Source organism: Pagrus pagrus (assembly GCF_965226575.1).
Source record: "Pagrus pagrus genome assembly, chromosome: 1".
In the NCBI taxonomy this organism is placed as follows: domain Eukaryota; kingdom Metazoa; phylum Chordata; class Actinopteri; order Spariformes; family Sparidae; genus Pagrus; species Pagrus pagrus.
In genome coordinates this window covers 25,248,931-25,263,665 of record NC_140185.1, presented here as the reverse complement: position 1 = coordinate 25,263,665, position 14,735 = coordinate 25,248,931, and the positions used below count along the sequence as shown (strand labels likewise).

The 14,735-nt window shown below is 40.5% G+C and overlaps 1 protein-coding gene across 2 annotated transcripts in view; it reads right to left on the bottom strand.

Moving 5' to 3' along the window:
- LOC311255775 (heterogeneous nuclear ribonucleoprotein C-like) overlaps positions 1-14,735 on the bottom strand; it is a 42,593-nt gene that overhangs the window by 4,626 nt on the left and 23,232 nt on the right. The window contains exons 3-4 of one of the 2 annotated variants that reach the window (XM_084350424.1): positions 5,497-5,547; positions 929-1,101 (exon numbers count right to left, since the gene is read on the bottom strand). In XM_084350424.1, coding sequence (XP_084206550.1) covers positions 929-1,101; positions 5,497-5,547 — 224 coding nt within the window. The remainder of the gene's footprint in view (positions 1-928; positions 1,102-5,496; positions 5,548-14,735) is intronic. The other variant, XM_084350425.1, reaches the window with a different exon arrangement.

The following is a 14,735-nucleotide window of genomic DNA, read 5'->3' as shown; positions in this document are numbered from 1 at the left end:
TAGACATATTGTTTTTTTCCCTTTCAGAGGGTTAGATGAGGTGATTAGTACCACTCTCATGTTTGTATGTTGACTATGAAGCTACCCCTAGCAGGTGGTTAGCTTAACTTAGTATAAGGGTCTGGAAAGAAGGGGAAACAGCTAGCCTGGCTCTGTCCAAATGTAACAGAATCCACCTATGAGAACCTCGAAAGCGAATTAAAATGTAATATTTAATTTGTTTAACTACTGGGGTCATGTCGTCACGCTGAGGTTACCTGGCGAAGACTATAGGGGGTCGCTATGCCCAGACAAAAAGTAGTTAGATAACCCCCCCAAAAACCAAAACCTGCAAGCCAGGCAACCTGTGCCCACCTTTATGCTAAGCTAAGCTAGCTTGTTGTTGGGTGTAGGTATGATATGTACAGATATGACAGTGGTATCAACCATGTCATCTAACTCATTTCTCAAAATGTCTATTACTTTTTAAAAAATGCAACTGTGAAGAAGAAGAAGAAGAAGAAGAAGGAGCAGAAGAAGAAGAAGAAGAAGAAGATGAAGTAGAAGAAGAAGAAGAAGAAGGAGCAGAAGAAGAAATAGAAGAAGCTGTGCACTGTTTGCATTATCTTTGATGTTATAACTTCTTCTCAGGCTCACATTTAGGTGTCATGCAGCCACGGTTTGAATACAGCTAATTTTTCCAGCTGCATCGTTTCGTCTCCGCAGAGCAGCATCAGGAAAAAAAGAAGTCAAATCTGTTGACTTCAGTAAACTACAAAGAGGATATTTGGTCTGTTACACTAAAAGGATGAGAAGCAACAGGTATAATTATGCTGAGTGATCAGAGCTTTAAAGCATTAGATCTTTCTTACAGGGAGTCAAATGGTTTAAATCTGCAGCATCTAATGCATCCCTTCTTTTGGTGACTTCGTCCATCCATATTACTCACACTTGGCTGCGGATGAACTAGTGGAGTGGGCTCTGGAGCTTTTGGAGTGGGTTCTGTCTCGGCTGCGTCTGTGGCCACTGGAGTAGGAGGAGGAACGGGAACGCTTGGCCAGACTGGGTCCCAGGGGAGGCAGGGGAGACAGGGATGCTGGCACACGCTGGTAGTCATACACCCTGGAAATTCAGAAGATTTTTCAAAGACTTAACTGTTTAACTCTTAATTTGAGCTGCCAGCAGCCGAACAAGCTTGTTTTTGTCTGTAGCACAGAGTAACTTTATAAACAACTGAAAGCTGGAATCAAATATCAGGTTAGTGACTGATAATTCAGTCTTTGGTAGAAAATGTCTTGCTGTATTTTATTCAGGTAGACAGCTTTTGACAGGTCAGAACGTTAAAATGATGCATCAAGAACTTTGTTTTGGTATCAGTATGTACAGTACACTCACACGGTACAAGCTGGACAAAAGAGGAGGATGAAAAAAAACATGAAGAAAAAGCATCTGTTCAAACATCTCACAGATAAATATAGATATTTATATTCAATGTTCTTTTGTCTTTTACTTTCCATCTCCGTTTCCCTCTCGCGCCGGCGTCCCCACCTCCCTGTGGACAGCTCCATGTCTCTATCTGTCACTGAATGTAATTGGTTCTGTCAGGGCCAATCAATAGCTCCCCGCCAGGCTAGTAGTGCTGGTGACAGGGGGTGTATCACAGTCAAACTCTATAGCGCTTACAGAAATGACACTGAGTGTTTGTGTGTGCAGGTTTCAGTAGAAATAGAGTCGTTTGTTGTGATTCGGGCCGAGAGTGATTTAACCTCACATCTGACCTCAACGGTCACTGATCCAATGAGCAGGTGAAATACAGCTACGGGATCAAAGCTAGCCAATCGCCTACGAGCACAGCTGCGGGAAACGTGGGAACTAGAGCAATCAGATCTATTAGTGATCATCCTAATGTTTCTACTTCATCACGGCACCATTTTGTGGGCTCAGAAAATGACCTTCTTAATAGCAAACAGACGGGAATGTGAGGCATTTTTCACCAAAGAATGACAAAAACAAGTGTGGACAATGAGGCCTGGTGTATATAATAATAATTCCTGCTATAATTAATCAATTAACCTGGCTCTGATCTGAGTAATTAGCAGGAAATTGATGGATGGATTAACTAAGTTAATGCACATTTTTGCTAAAATCTATACCTGCCCTTTATGAGACGATGAGCTCCCTAGCTGCTGTAGCGCAATGTAGCGACGGTGTTTGCTTCAGGGCTGGTTGTGCTGACTGAAACTCCAAAAAACGACTGATCAGCCCTCTGTCACACCAGTCTCACTAACTTGCAGTTTAACATCTCCTGGCAGTGTGAGCCCATACACAAATAAATGTTGTAACTAATGTCAACAGCAGGGAGGAGAAAAATATTCAAGACCTTTGCAAATAAGATTTAAGACCTTTAGACACCTTTCCAGGCCTTTTTTGAAGGAACTGTAATCTGTGCTTTAAAAAAAAAAACTTTTTAAAGCTAAAGGCAACATCAGAGAAGCAGTAGAGCCAGAAAACTGTCGTATCAAACGCAATGATAAATTGTTAAGGCAGCTGATCATCAACTATTGAAATTGCTTAAAATTAGCATCCATATGGACATACTTTGATGGTTGAAGATGCCCTAAAGGATTATGTTGCAGCCATTGCAGCCTATGTCACAAACTAGTAGAACATTTCAAAAACTTTTTGTACCTATTAGTCATTTACACAACAAAATATGTAAACCTAAAGGGCTGAGCTCTAAAGAGTATTCTCCTTTAAGACCTGCAGATAATAAAACCTTGTGGCAAGTTTTCAATTCAGAGTAATTTTAGGAGCATGATGATGCTTTGTGGCGATGGCGATCAATCTCAACTGGATTTAGTCACAATCTGGATATACCTGGATCGAGGACAGTCTGAGCACAGCCTAAATGGTTTCTGTATGCCAAAATCTGTGAAAAGCTCTTCTGCTGTATATCACAAGCCAAACAACCGGGAAGCAAGCTGTCAGCTGCAAGGACTTGGAGTCGGATGTTGATGTAGATTTACTGATTGAGCTGTTGTTAGCCAGTCAGTCAGACTTCAGCCAGGCTTCCTGAAAAGTTTTGTTTTCTACTGGTTTGTATTCTGTGAAGCCTCTCCACTTCATACAGAGATTTCTGCACAGTCTCCCACACACAGACACACACACATCACAATGTCACGTAAGGATGAAGTGTATAGGCCACCATAAGCGTGTGAGATTAGAGGCTTTGAGCATTGTCCATGTGTGGAGACACAGAGACCAAAGACTTATGGGAGTTTAAAGTCCTTTAGAGCAGTTTGCAGGGGCATATAGACAATGTGTTGTTACACCAGCTTTGAAGTGTCATCTGTGAGAATGGAGGCTCAGACAATGAATGACTGTAGACGAGTGAGGATTACAGAAAAGTGTGTGAGTGTGTGTGAGAGTGAGTGTTTGTCTCTATGGATTAGACCCCACACGGAAAGCAGCTTTGTCAGCTCGAGCTGTTATCTGTGTGCTGAAAGACACTTTTCCTTCGTGTTCGCACAAGAGGACGGCGGACAAAAACAGTCATTTCTCTCTTTGCCACATATTGATGCGCACAAACAAACACGGAAACAAAACGCACACATACAGTCCCCCACGCATTCACACACCTCGAGGCAAACACATGTGCGCAGGAATATAAATATGCGCACACACACTTTCATTCCCACACGCGCACACACAGCTGTCAGTCGTGCTAGCCAGCAGCATGGGGAATAATCATGCACTGTGTTAAAAACAAATTGAAAATCAGTGGTGAGTGTTCCCCCCTGAGCAAAGAGAGAAAAATGCCGAGCAAGGCAAACCACATGAAAAAAAACACAAAGAAAAGATGACAGATAATACTCAGAGCAACAGAGCATCGATATGTGTGTGTGTGTGTGTGTGTGTGTACAATGTGACCGCCTTCTTTTATTCAGATGTGCTGAGTGGAGTGTTTATGAGCGAGGCCTGGGGGATGGAGGACGGTCCCTGCGCAATTTCAGTGGAGGTCCAATAACACAGAGCCAGTCGGAGCGGAGCAGACTACATCGCCTACCTCACTGCCGCACTCAACCGTACACTGAATAAGAGTGTGTTCAGTAACATGAGGAGGTAATCACACACTGCAAGCTGAGCGAAGAGTTCATGATAAGTCTCAAACAAAACCCTCAATGTCAGTGTTTTTAAGAGGCATTATGTAAGTCTAATGTGTGGTTGTTTCTTAACCGGATCTGGCAGCTGGTAGAAACTGCAAATTTAGTGAGAACAACGGCCTGTGACCAGTGACATGTTCACATCAGAGACAGACATGTTCGGCAGTGATTTAAAGAGGGCTTTTTTTCTGTCACTGTTAGGGTGAGATGAACAGGGAAAGGAACATATCAGAATTGTATGATAAAAAGTTCAACACAGACAATAAATATCGGGGCCTTAATAAGCTGCTTTCACAGTCGACCTCTCTTTCCTGGTTGTTTTTCTCATGAGGATGGGCTGAAAAAGTCACATACTGCACCTTTAAGGCATACACACAAATTCTCTAATGTGTGTCTGACATGGTTTTGGAGGGAAAAAAACAGATAATTAGCACATGGCACCTGCTCCTTCTCCCTCATTAAAAATTTCAGATTTCCATTTGATGAGTTTAATCGCTGGACACAAGATGTCCCCTACTTCACTGTGAAGTCCCTCCTACTGAGGCACAACTTAACACGTTTAACATTGAACAGTCACCATTATGCAGATTCTCTAATGAGAATTGTTTTCCCCCTATGTCTGCATTTTGCAAGTCAGTGGACCAATATCTAAAAAAATTCCACTCAACATCCATTTTAGATTTGCGCTGTTAACCATTATGTTTGGGATCCTGGATGAAAATTGTCCCCAGATATAAAATGCAATTATTCTGTTACAATATTTGTATTTAACGTTTAAAAAACAAATTTGAATCAGAGTTGTTGTTGTTTTTTTTTTTAATTATTATTATTGAGAAGCCAATTTCTTTTGGGAAAGATAATAGCTACAAATTTGCTGAAAATATGTGCAACCATTTACTAAAGGGATCCAATTAAATTTTATTTAATTCAATAAAAAAAATGTCTTCATGTCATGTTAACTGTAATTTTTCCTTTAAATAAGTGATTAAAAAAATTAAGTTTAAGTTACGGTGCTCAAATGGGAGCTTACATCACACATCCACAATACATGTGTCTTCCCAGTAAGTGTGCAACTCTATATGTAGAAAAACATATACCTTTAGGTGTGTGGGCACATCTGTGTGTCTGTGTGTGAGCGTGATGAGTGAGCGCTTGGCTGTTGAGCAGTAACAGGCACCATTATAGGCAAAGACAGGATGACTGACAGCTGTGTGGCAGACAGCGACGGGGAGCAGAGACTATCGGGGACAACAAAGATGAAGAATCCACTTTAGCCTCTTTCCCTTTAGCCTCGTGTGACACACAGACAAGCAATAAGGCGTGTGAGCTGCCAGGCGTAGCTTTCTGACAGTACCTGTCATAGTAGTCCTCGTGGTAGCTGTCATAGTCCAGGTCTAACTCAGATCTGCAGGACAGGTGGAGACAGAGACGGAGGACGTGGTTAGTAAAGTATTTGCCCAAACTACGTGATGCGCTTTTGCTGGCGCTATCGGATATTTCACTTAAACAGAAATCCCAGTTAGTGAGTCAGCGTGTAAATGTGAGTCTCAACACGGTTGCATGGTACAATCACTTCATCTGGAAAGAATGCAGCGTTCATGATCTCCAGCCAGCCAGAAAAAGACACTGGATTTGTTCTGCTGCAGCATCCAAGGTGGAAAATCCATAGAAATTGTCCCGTTTGCCAACTGTAACACTCACTGAGCGCCTCCATGTGTGAGCTCAGTGAGGCATGTATGTGAGTGTGCATACAGTATGAGAGACGGAGAATCAGAGGCAGGTGAGCGATGTGACAGGAGTGAACTTATATGGGATGGTAGCTGCTGGGTACCTGCAGAACAGAGCAGAGGAAGTGGAGGAGAGAGGAGTGACACTAAGCCAGAACGAGATCACATTGTGGTGTGTCAGACCTCAGCATTCCAGACTAATCCTCACACAGAGTCGCTAATAATCCCTTCATGTTGCTCACCCTCCCTCTGTCTCTCTTTGTCTCTCATGCTGATTCATCCCCTCCATCCCAAGACAAGACCAAGACTTTGGGCATTGAGACCAAGACCACAGTGCATTGGGACCAAGGCAAGACCAAAATCAAGGCAGGACGAGACCAACTGAAGAACAAGAACCGACCAGTGCTAGTCCCACACCGCGTGACACACTTGCGCTAAAATGTGGAATATGCTAACCATAGGCAGTCTTCAGATTGATCTGAAAGGTTAATCATCTTTATTCAACGCTATTTTTCCATGTTTATCCATCCTCCAAACACAATACGATTTTTGTGCAAACATCGGGTTTTCTGGGTGACTTTTGTCTTCCAACACAAACCATCACTAAGCACAGAATGCATCACAAATTATTCACTACAGTAATATCTTCTGGTCTTAAAATAAAAATCAAGTTTCAACATATCCCCAGTTAGATTTACTGTACAATGCCAAAATGTATTCTGGCAACTGGGTTGAATTAAAGTAATTTTGCAGAATATTTCAACATATTTTTGGAAACTAACACACCCGCAGTCCTCGCCATCTGTTTATCTGCTGCTCAGGGAAACGGTGATTCTCCTGGTTGTACTCGTCCACCTTGTCTCAAAGAATATATGTGGTTTTTTTTGTATGTTAGCTGAGGACTAAACCAAACACTTCTCCATCAGAATAACACACGTGTACTCTGGTTGTGAGAAGCGAAAACCTCTCAACTTCTGTTCGTGCTTGTGTGCAGGTCTCTGGATCTGAAGTGTAGACTTATTTTGGAGTGGACCGTAATCACCTCTCCTCCAGCGTTACTCTTCTGTCTCGTACCAGCTGGTTTTCAGAGCTCAGGAAACAGGAAAGCACAAAATAAGTCATAACTCGTGGCTGGACACTTGCCAAAAATCGAAAGTGTGATTTCAATTCAAGTCTGCTGTTATCCTGTTAGAAGTTGAGGAGGTCTACATGATGTTTTAGCTCATTTTGTCGAAACGGTTGAAAAATCTTGGAAGCAAAAGCATGTAGGGCATTCCTAGTGAGTCCTCCTTTTATATCCTGTACAGGTTGGGGACACACTGAGAGGCAGGAGGACGAGAGAAACAATACCTCCTCAGCTGAGCGGAGCTTCCTGTTCTCTAAGTGAATTCAGCACAAAGCGAGACAGAATATAACAGCTATTCACCGAATCCTCAGTGAGGAGGAACAAAGCTGCTGCTCTCTGTGTTTGCCGTTCACCGGTTCTGTGACAGAGTAAATATCATTTGTTAAATCACTTTTTTCACATCAACTTTTTGTAACCTTACCTTTTTTTATCATATCATTGCTGTTGGCTCATTTGTCATTATTTTACTTAGCATATTTCTATACTTTTTAATATTTTAAGTATATATTTTTTTCTCTCATCATTATACGAGTAATTTTTGCATTTCAGTCATATAATCACTTAAACTGTATCACTTAAAGGTGCAATATGTAAACACTGGCCACTAAATTGGCTGCTAACTGCCCGCTAACTGTAGCTGTAACTGAAGCACAGGGCACCAGGGTACATATTTCCTCTGTTATATACTAATTAATGCTTAATGCTAATTGATGCACTGTGCATCACTGTTGAAGATAAAGGATAATGAAATCGTTATATGTATATGTTGATATGTTAACAGGTAATTTGCATCAATTACTTGCCATTTAACCACTGAATGTTGAATGATAAATATTTGGTTAGTCATTTTGTAACAATGGTCGGGTCACCGTGCTACAATAATAATATGACATAAGTATGATTTAGTGACGATAAATCTGTGACAGGTAAGCACAGACCATTTAGACTGTAATTACAAGTGAGCAGCCAAGTGCCTGGGTCACTGCGTGTGTGTGTTTTAGCTCTGTGTTTGTGTGAGTGAGTGTGAGTGTGAGCGAGAGAGAGAGAGAGAAAGAGAGAGAGAGAGGGAGGCAGATGGACAGCAGGGTCACTAAAGGCTAATTAATTTCTTTTCATAATTTCTCAAGTGCCAAGGCAATCCATTAGACATGGCCGGCTATAAATCATCTCAGTCTCAGCGTGCCTGTGCGTGTGTGTGAGAGAGAGTGTGTGTGTGTGTGTGCGTGTGTGTGTGTGTGTGTGTGTGTATTCTGCTTTTTTTTTAAAGCTGCCTTTTGTGAACAAAGCATCCCAGAGATTTCCTCCAACATGCACACTCAACACCCACCGAAGGCAGAAAACCATCATTTTCACAGCGGCTGAATCTATGAAAGAACCTCCAAGGTGTGTGTGTGTGTGTGTGTGTGTGTGTGTGTGTGTGTGTGTGTGTGTGCGTGAGATGAATTATTAGAGATGTAGTTCAATTGGCTTAGAGCCTTGACAGATGCTATTTAAATTTCACTGACAATGAATCAAAGTGACATTTTCTGTGAGAATCTTGTTTTGCTGATTGTGGTGACATTTTTGGTGATAAATAATCACTGCTGTAGTCTTTTGTCTCCCTTTTCACTCAATTCCCAACGTTGTCAACCGTTCTTTGTTAAGCTTTCAGACCGGACAGTTAAAATAAGATAGAAGTTAATATAATATATACAAATTTTAGTACAAATTAATGACAGAATGTCAGCTCTTGCCTGAAGGAAACCACATGTGATGTTAGTTACAGTGCATCGCTTTTACCACTGAAAAAAGCAGAAGGTAAGTTTAAGCCCAACATGAAAGAGTTACTGAGTAGATTGAAGCTAAAAATAGCAAAAGTCTGTTTCAAATGAAGAACACCTGCTTTAATCTTCTGCACCTTTTTTATCTCTTAAGGTGAATGTTTTTTTCTTCGCAGTAGCTAATGACAAATTAATCCTTTTCTTTTTTTACTTGCACATGTACATACGTTATGTTCCCACACATTCACGACCGCAGGAAATTAGGTGTGCGCACACACTCAGATATACTCAGTTATACTATAGTCACATAATCCATGAAGCTAAAATGTCCCGTAATTAATGACATAGAATAACAATTTGACATCATTCGTCATGCATAGTACAAAGATTTGTAAAGCATGCTTGTTGCAGGGAAAGAAAATTAGTTCCAGTTACTTAATTTCAACACCTATTATCCACTCTCCTTCAAAAAATGTGATGGTCATTGATTTACATTTACATTTATAATTAGGACAGACTGTTTCACGACTGCTTCAAGCTCCTTTGAGAATACAGATGGACAGAATGCAGTTTTAGTTAAAAATGGCAGAAGCAGATAAGGAAGGTTATTGAGAACGGTACTGAGATAACAGAAGGGGGATTTTTATGTGGCTCTGCAGATTATTGACCGTGCTAACAGTAGACATCAATCCAAAATCAGTTCTGCAGCGTTCCTGAAGCAACAGTTTTAAGCACAAGCATGAATTGCAGATCACATAAAATGCAGGTGTGAGTTTAACATTCATCAGCAGTTGTGAATCAATTTGAGCAGAATAGTGAAATGATTCCTTACAGCATGATCCATGAACTGTTTATGGACAAGGAGGAGAGCTTGAATTTAATAGAATTGTGATTCTAACCTTTGTAACAACTAGTTAGAGTTAAAACCAAAAAAAAGGTGACAAAACTCGCCGTTTGCCTACCTGACCTAACAAATCCACCACAGGGATGGAGGACTGAGAGCGCCACATAGTCTAAACCAACCACCAGGAAACCAGGACTACTTTATGGGGCTTTTTGTTTGGAATAAGCAAAGCAGGATAAAATGGTGTCGTCAGCATACAGATGCATTTTGAAATTGTGCACAAAAGAGACAAAATAATTTATACAAATGAAGCAGCACAAGCCTCAGAAAGAAGAAGACATATAGAAACCCAGCTTATCTCCCTCACACGACTTATACCTTCACTTTTTTAGGCCTTTATTTGACATGACATGAGGGTTTAGACAGGAAATGGGAGAGAGAGAGGGGGGATAACATGCAGCAAAGGGCCGCAGGCCGCATTCGTATCCTGGGCTGCTGCGGTGAGGACACAGCCTCTGTACATCTGCAGCCAGCTGGCAATCTGCGGTGATTGTTTTGGCATCTGTTCCATTTCCTCTAAAACAGATCATCTTTGTCAATGCTGTTTGTGATTGCGTTTTTAAATATCCTATTCCTCAGAGATGAGTAGACACACAAACAGAAACACAAACTGCCCTGTAGATCATCATGCAAGTCTATGGTCCTTTTACTTTCATTGTTGCAGAATTAAATAGGTTTTTATAAAGATCAGGTTTATATGTGATTATGTGCCAGACAACATGTGAATAAAGAGAGTACAGGCACTTTTTTTTTTTCCAATTTAAATTTACATCATCATTCACAAACTTCTGTCTGATAAAAGCTGACAGAGTAGGTAAAGTAAGCAGCAAAGTGTTTCCTATTATAGCATTCCAGTGGGTGTTGTTGTGTAGGTAAGATCCCAGCATGCACTGTGGTTATTTATTAATGGAAGTCTCATGTTATTTGTGTGCCTACAATTTTAATATAACCCTTTTTTCCATATGTCACTTGTTGTCACACCATCAGTCATACGAGCAAATGCAGGCAGACTGTGAGTGAAGTCTACAATTGATCATGTTCTTCTTAGTGTAAATATGGTCATGGTGTGCTACCAATAAATCTGCTATTCAAATTAAAATCTGCTCTCCAATGAGTTTTTCTGACAGATTATTGTCAAAATGTAGACACCCACTTGTGACTTTTTCCCTGATTTGCAATACGAACAGAGCGACAAAACAGAACAGCTGCAGAAATAATACGGGCAATAAAAACAGAGTGAGAATCAACATCAGACGATGCAGATTGGCTCCTTTTTCTTTGGCTGTTACATCCCTTAATTCCTGTCAGATTTTTTTCACACATATTAACAAACTTGTTCAGTCATGCTTTCTCCTGTTAAAAAATAATTCTCGCATGAGACATCTCCCCTCCTTTAAAGTGCTGAGAAATTAATCCATGCTTTTGTGTCTTCACGCTTAGATTACTGTAATTCTCCATGTGCTTCCCTGAGCCAAGGAGCGGCAGCTTCGCCTTCAGCTGCTTCAAAACACTGCAGCTCATCTTCGTACAAAGAGAAAGCACTGGGAGCACTTTACTCCAATGGCCTGTCTCTATTACCTACCAGTAGAGTTTAAAATGAAATATAAAACTCCAGTAATTACCTATTAAATAGTAGCCTACTACAGAGTGAAGTACATTTAGATTGTTTGATTTTTTTCCAGTGTCCAAACAGCTTTCGATATCATCCAACGTGTCGTGTTTTTATTGCTTCACTTTTTCATATTGATGTAATTCCTGTTTTGTTTATATTATTCCTGTTTAATCTAACTTGTTATAATCTTTTGCATCTTTTGTGTGATAGCAAAGTTTAAAGCTTCCTCGTCTTAATTCAATAAACATAGAAAGATAAGACAAGAAGATAAGAAGAAGAAGATAAGAAGATGGTTTGCACTCTTTTGTCTTGTGTGCCCAGGGCAACACAGATAAATAGGCAGCATGCGGATACATGAGAGATGCTAATGGGTTGGAGGGCAGAAAAATGTGAGGAAGATCTGACTGAATAACAGACCAAGACACTTGCTGGTTACTAACCTTTCCATGTTCCCTCTGAGTTTCACTGCCCCTTAAAGGCCCCGCAGGGACTCCCTGAGCTCCATATCTCTTGTGATGGAAACGAAAAGGTCAAAAGAGGTTGTTACCGTGCATAAGTCAAAGTTGAGTGCAATGAGACATGATAAGAAATTCAGCTGATGAAACCTTAGGACAGACTGCCAGACTGAAGAGTGCAAAATGACCCAGATGAGGCCAGCTCACTACAAAACCAGCCGTGAAATCTTCTTGCAATTACATGACAAAAGGTGAGCAGAGTGCAGAGAGCAGCTGTGTGTTTTTATATACAGTAAAACTGAAACACGCACATGCCGGCCAATCAGAAGAGACAATAAAAAACTAGCACAACTGTGGTTTCAGCAAATGTCCAAAAACTATATTACATTCACCTGACAGTCCTCAAGGGTCCGTTGCAGACAAACAAGGACATGTGACTTTGTGTAGAGCCACTCAGTAGGCAGATGGAGGAGGCTGGTGTGGACTAAAGGCTCAACAAAATGTCACATTTCTAAAAGGGTCGACTACTCATCATTTCCTGCTTTCTATTAACAATCCACTTTGACTTCTTTTGAAGCTTGTATATAATTCTTTTTATAATATAATTTTTATTCATATATTTTTTTATTTACTTACTTATTTAATCCCAAATGTTCCCAACAATCTGTCAAACCAGAGCAGTTAATTCAAGGTAACAGTGTTTTTCATGTTGGTCTCCCTGTTTTAATGTATTAAATTGTTATCTGTAATGGTTTTGGAAGTCACTGACAAACAGTATGATGCCATCCTGTTGATAGTGGCATCAGAAAACACTTGTATGTATTGTTCTAGAGAGCATGGCAAAAAAATGAAAAGAAAAAAAAAGTTGTTTAATCAGAAACAGATATTTTCCATGGCCTTGGGCAGTAAAGAAAATGAAAAGCGTCTTCACTAAAACCTGAAAACAAAGGATGCGTTTACTAGTGGCCTTCTATCCAGAGTCACGGTGAAATACGACAAAAACAACAGTATAATCAAAGGAGAACACATTGAAACACAACCCACACCTACACAGAGACACTAACAACAGCATGCAGTCAGGAAGAAATGAGATTACTGCGTGTAAAAACGGTGCAGTGGGATTTTTTTCTTCCAGCCAAGCCAAAAAATGAGAAGACTACATTTGTGTTCATGGATCGACAATTAGGGGAGAGACAGAGAGAGAAGGAGAAGAAAGAGAGACCACGGGATGTTAGGGGTGAGTATGATCAAGATGAGAGCAGAGAGGCTTTGATGGGGGAGGAGGGGAAGATGAAGGGAGTGCTGGCAGCTCGTTCTCCCTCTCAGACGCTCTCTAAGGACAGACTCTGAGCTAATCTACTCCCTCTTTCCCTTTCATTTAATCACTGTCACTGTTACTCTCTCCATTTTACTCACATTCACTATTTCTTCCTCCGAGTCTTTCTTGTGTTTTTTTTTTGTATAATGCACATGAGCGATGCTTCAGATACATTCAATACACGCTTTCACAGACACAGATAATCACAACAATCAAACCTTGTACTATTTCAAATGAATTCATATTATTTATGTTATTTGTTTGCCAGAAAATTATTTTATCTTAGCTACATACATCAGCTCTGTGGTTGGGGTTGTACCAGCCTGTTTTCAGCTCAATGCATCAAATAAGGCAACTTGGCCTTAGTGGCCCTACACCTTAAACTATGATGCTGTATGTAAACCCTCTAGCATCATTTCTGGAGGCGCCCCTCTAGCATAGTGGTATATAGAGCGAGAATAAGTACAAGGAGGTGGCTGGGAAGATTGGATTGGTCACTCTGTCACCAAATCAGGTTTTCACTGGACGATTATGGTGGCCAAAAGAATTTACGATAATGATATTATAGTGATATATATACCTGGGGTTGAGTCATGTGTGTTAAAAGTTAAAGTTGACTAAAGTTACATTTGTTGCGTAACTTTAACACACTGCCAGGAGTCTTTAATTGGTTATAATTGCCATGCATCCTGCAAGATCCTTATGACAGGAGGCGGCAGTGATGATAATGTGTTTTGTCGACAGGGACCACCAGAATCAACAAATAATTGTTCTTTGTAGCCACATCAACTCACATTTCTAGCATACTTACTTTAACTCAAACATGATCTTTATCTAAATCTGACTGAGTAGCTTTTGGTGCCTAAACCTAACCAAACTACAATCGTTTCCACGACGTTAACAGTCTGAAACTCATAACATGTGAAATCTCCTCCCATCCCAGTCTAACTAGATTTTGCATATTTGATCCTGATTACTTGACCACTGCAAAGCTGTCACTAGAGGTGAGTAGAGCGTCATAGCTTGAAGCTCAGGGTTACTGACCAAAGCTGCCATATTTTACGAGTTGTACGTGAGAACATGTTTAATTTTACGTTTGAGACTCACAAAAAGACGATAAACTTATATTGGAATCACTGGGTTAATGAAGGTCCTTGATTTCCCCATCTGACATTATCTGACATTCCCAGCTGGTTATTTATCTGTAAAAGATTCCTCTAATCCATGTTCATGATTTATCTCGATATCGTTGTATAAAAAGACCTACATCTTTATAGAAGATTCAATCCATGTTGCCAACACAGAGACACAGTCAGCTTTAACATCTCCTCCTGAGGGAGAATTAACATTTGACAAAGAGCATCTTCATTATTTCCAGAGAACCTACTTAAACATGCAGTGATCACACACTCGGCTGCTTTAATCAATGACGTGTGCAGGATAGTGACCGATCAATAACACATCACCATGTAATCTGCTCCTTGACATCCATTACTGCTTGGCCCGTTGGTCTGCATCATTGCATTGGATGTACTGTATGTACTGCAGGATGGTGATATACAGCTACAGGCCCAGAACATGAGGGGTTACTAGAGCAATCGTAACTCAAGGGGCTCGTAAATTTCTATCCTACATGCATCAAGGTTAAATTATGGCCTGAGAGCAATTTACTCAGCCTGAGAAATAGAAGT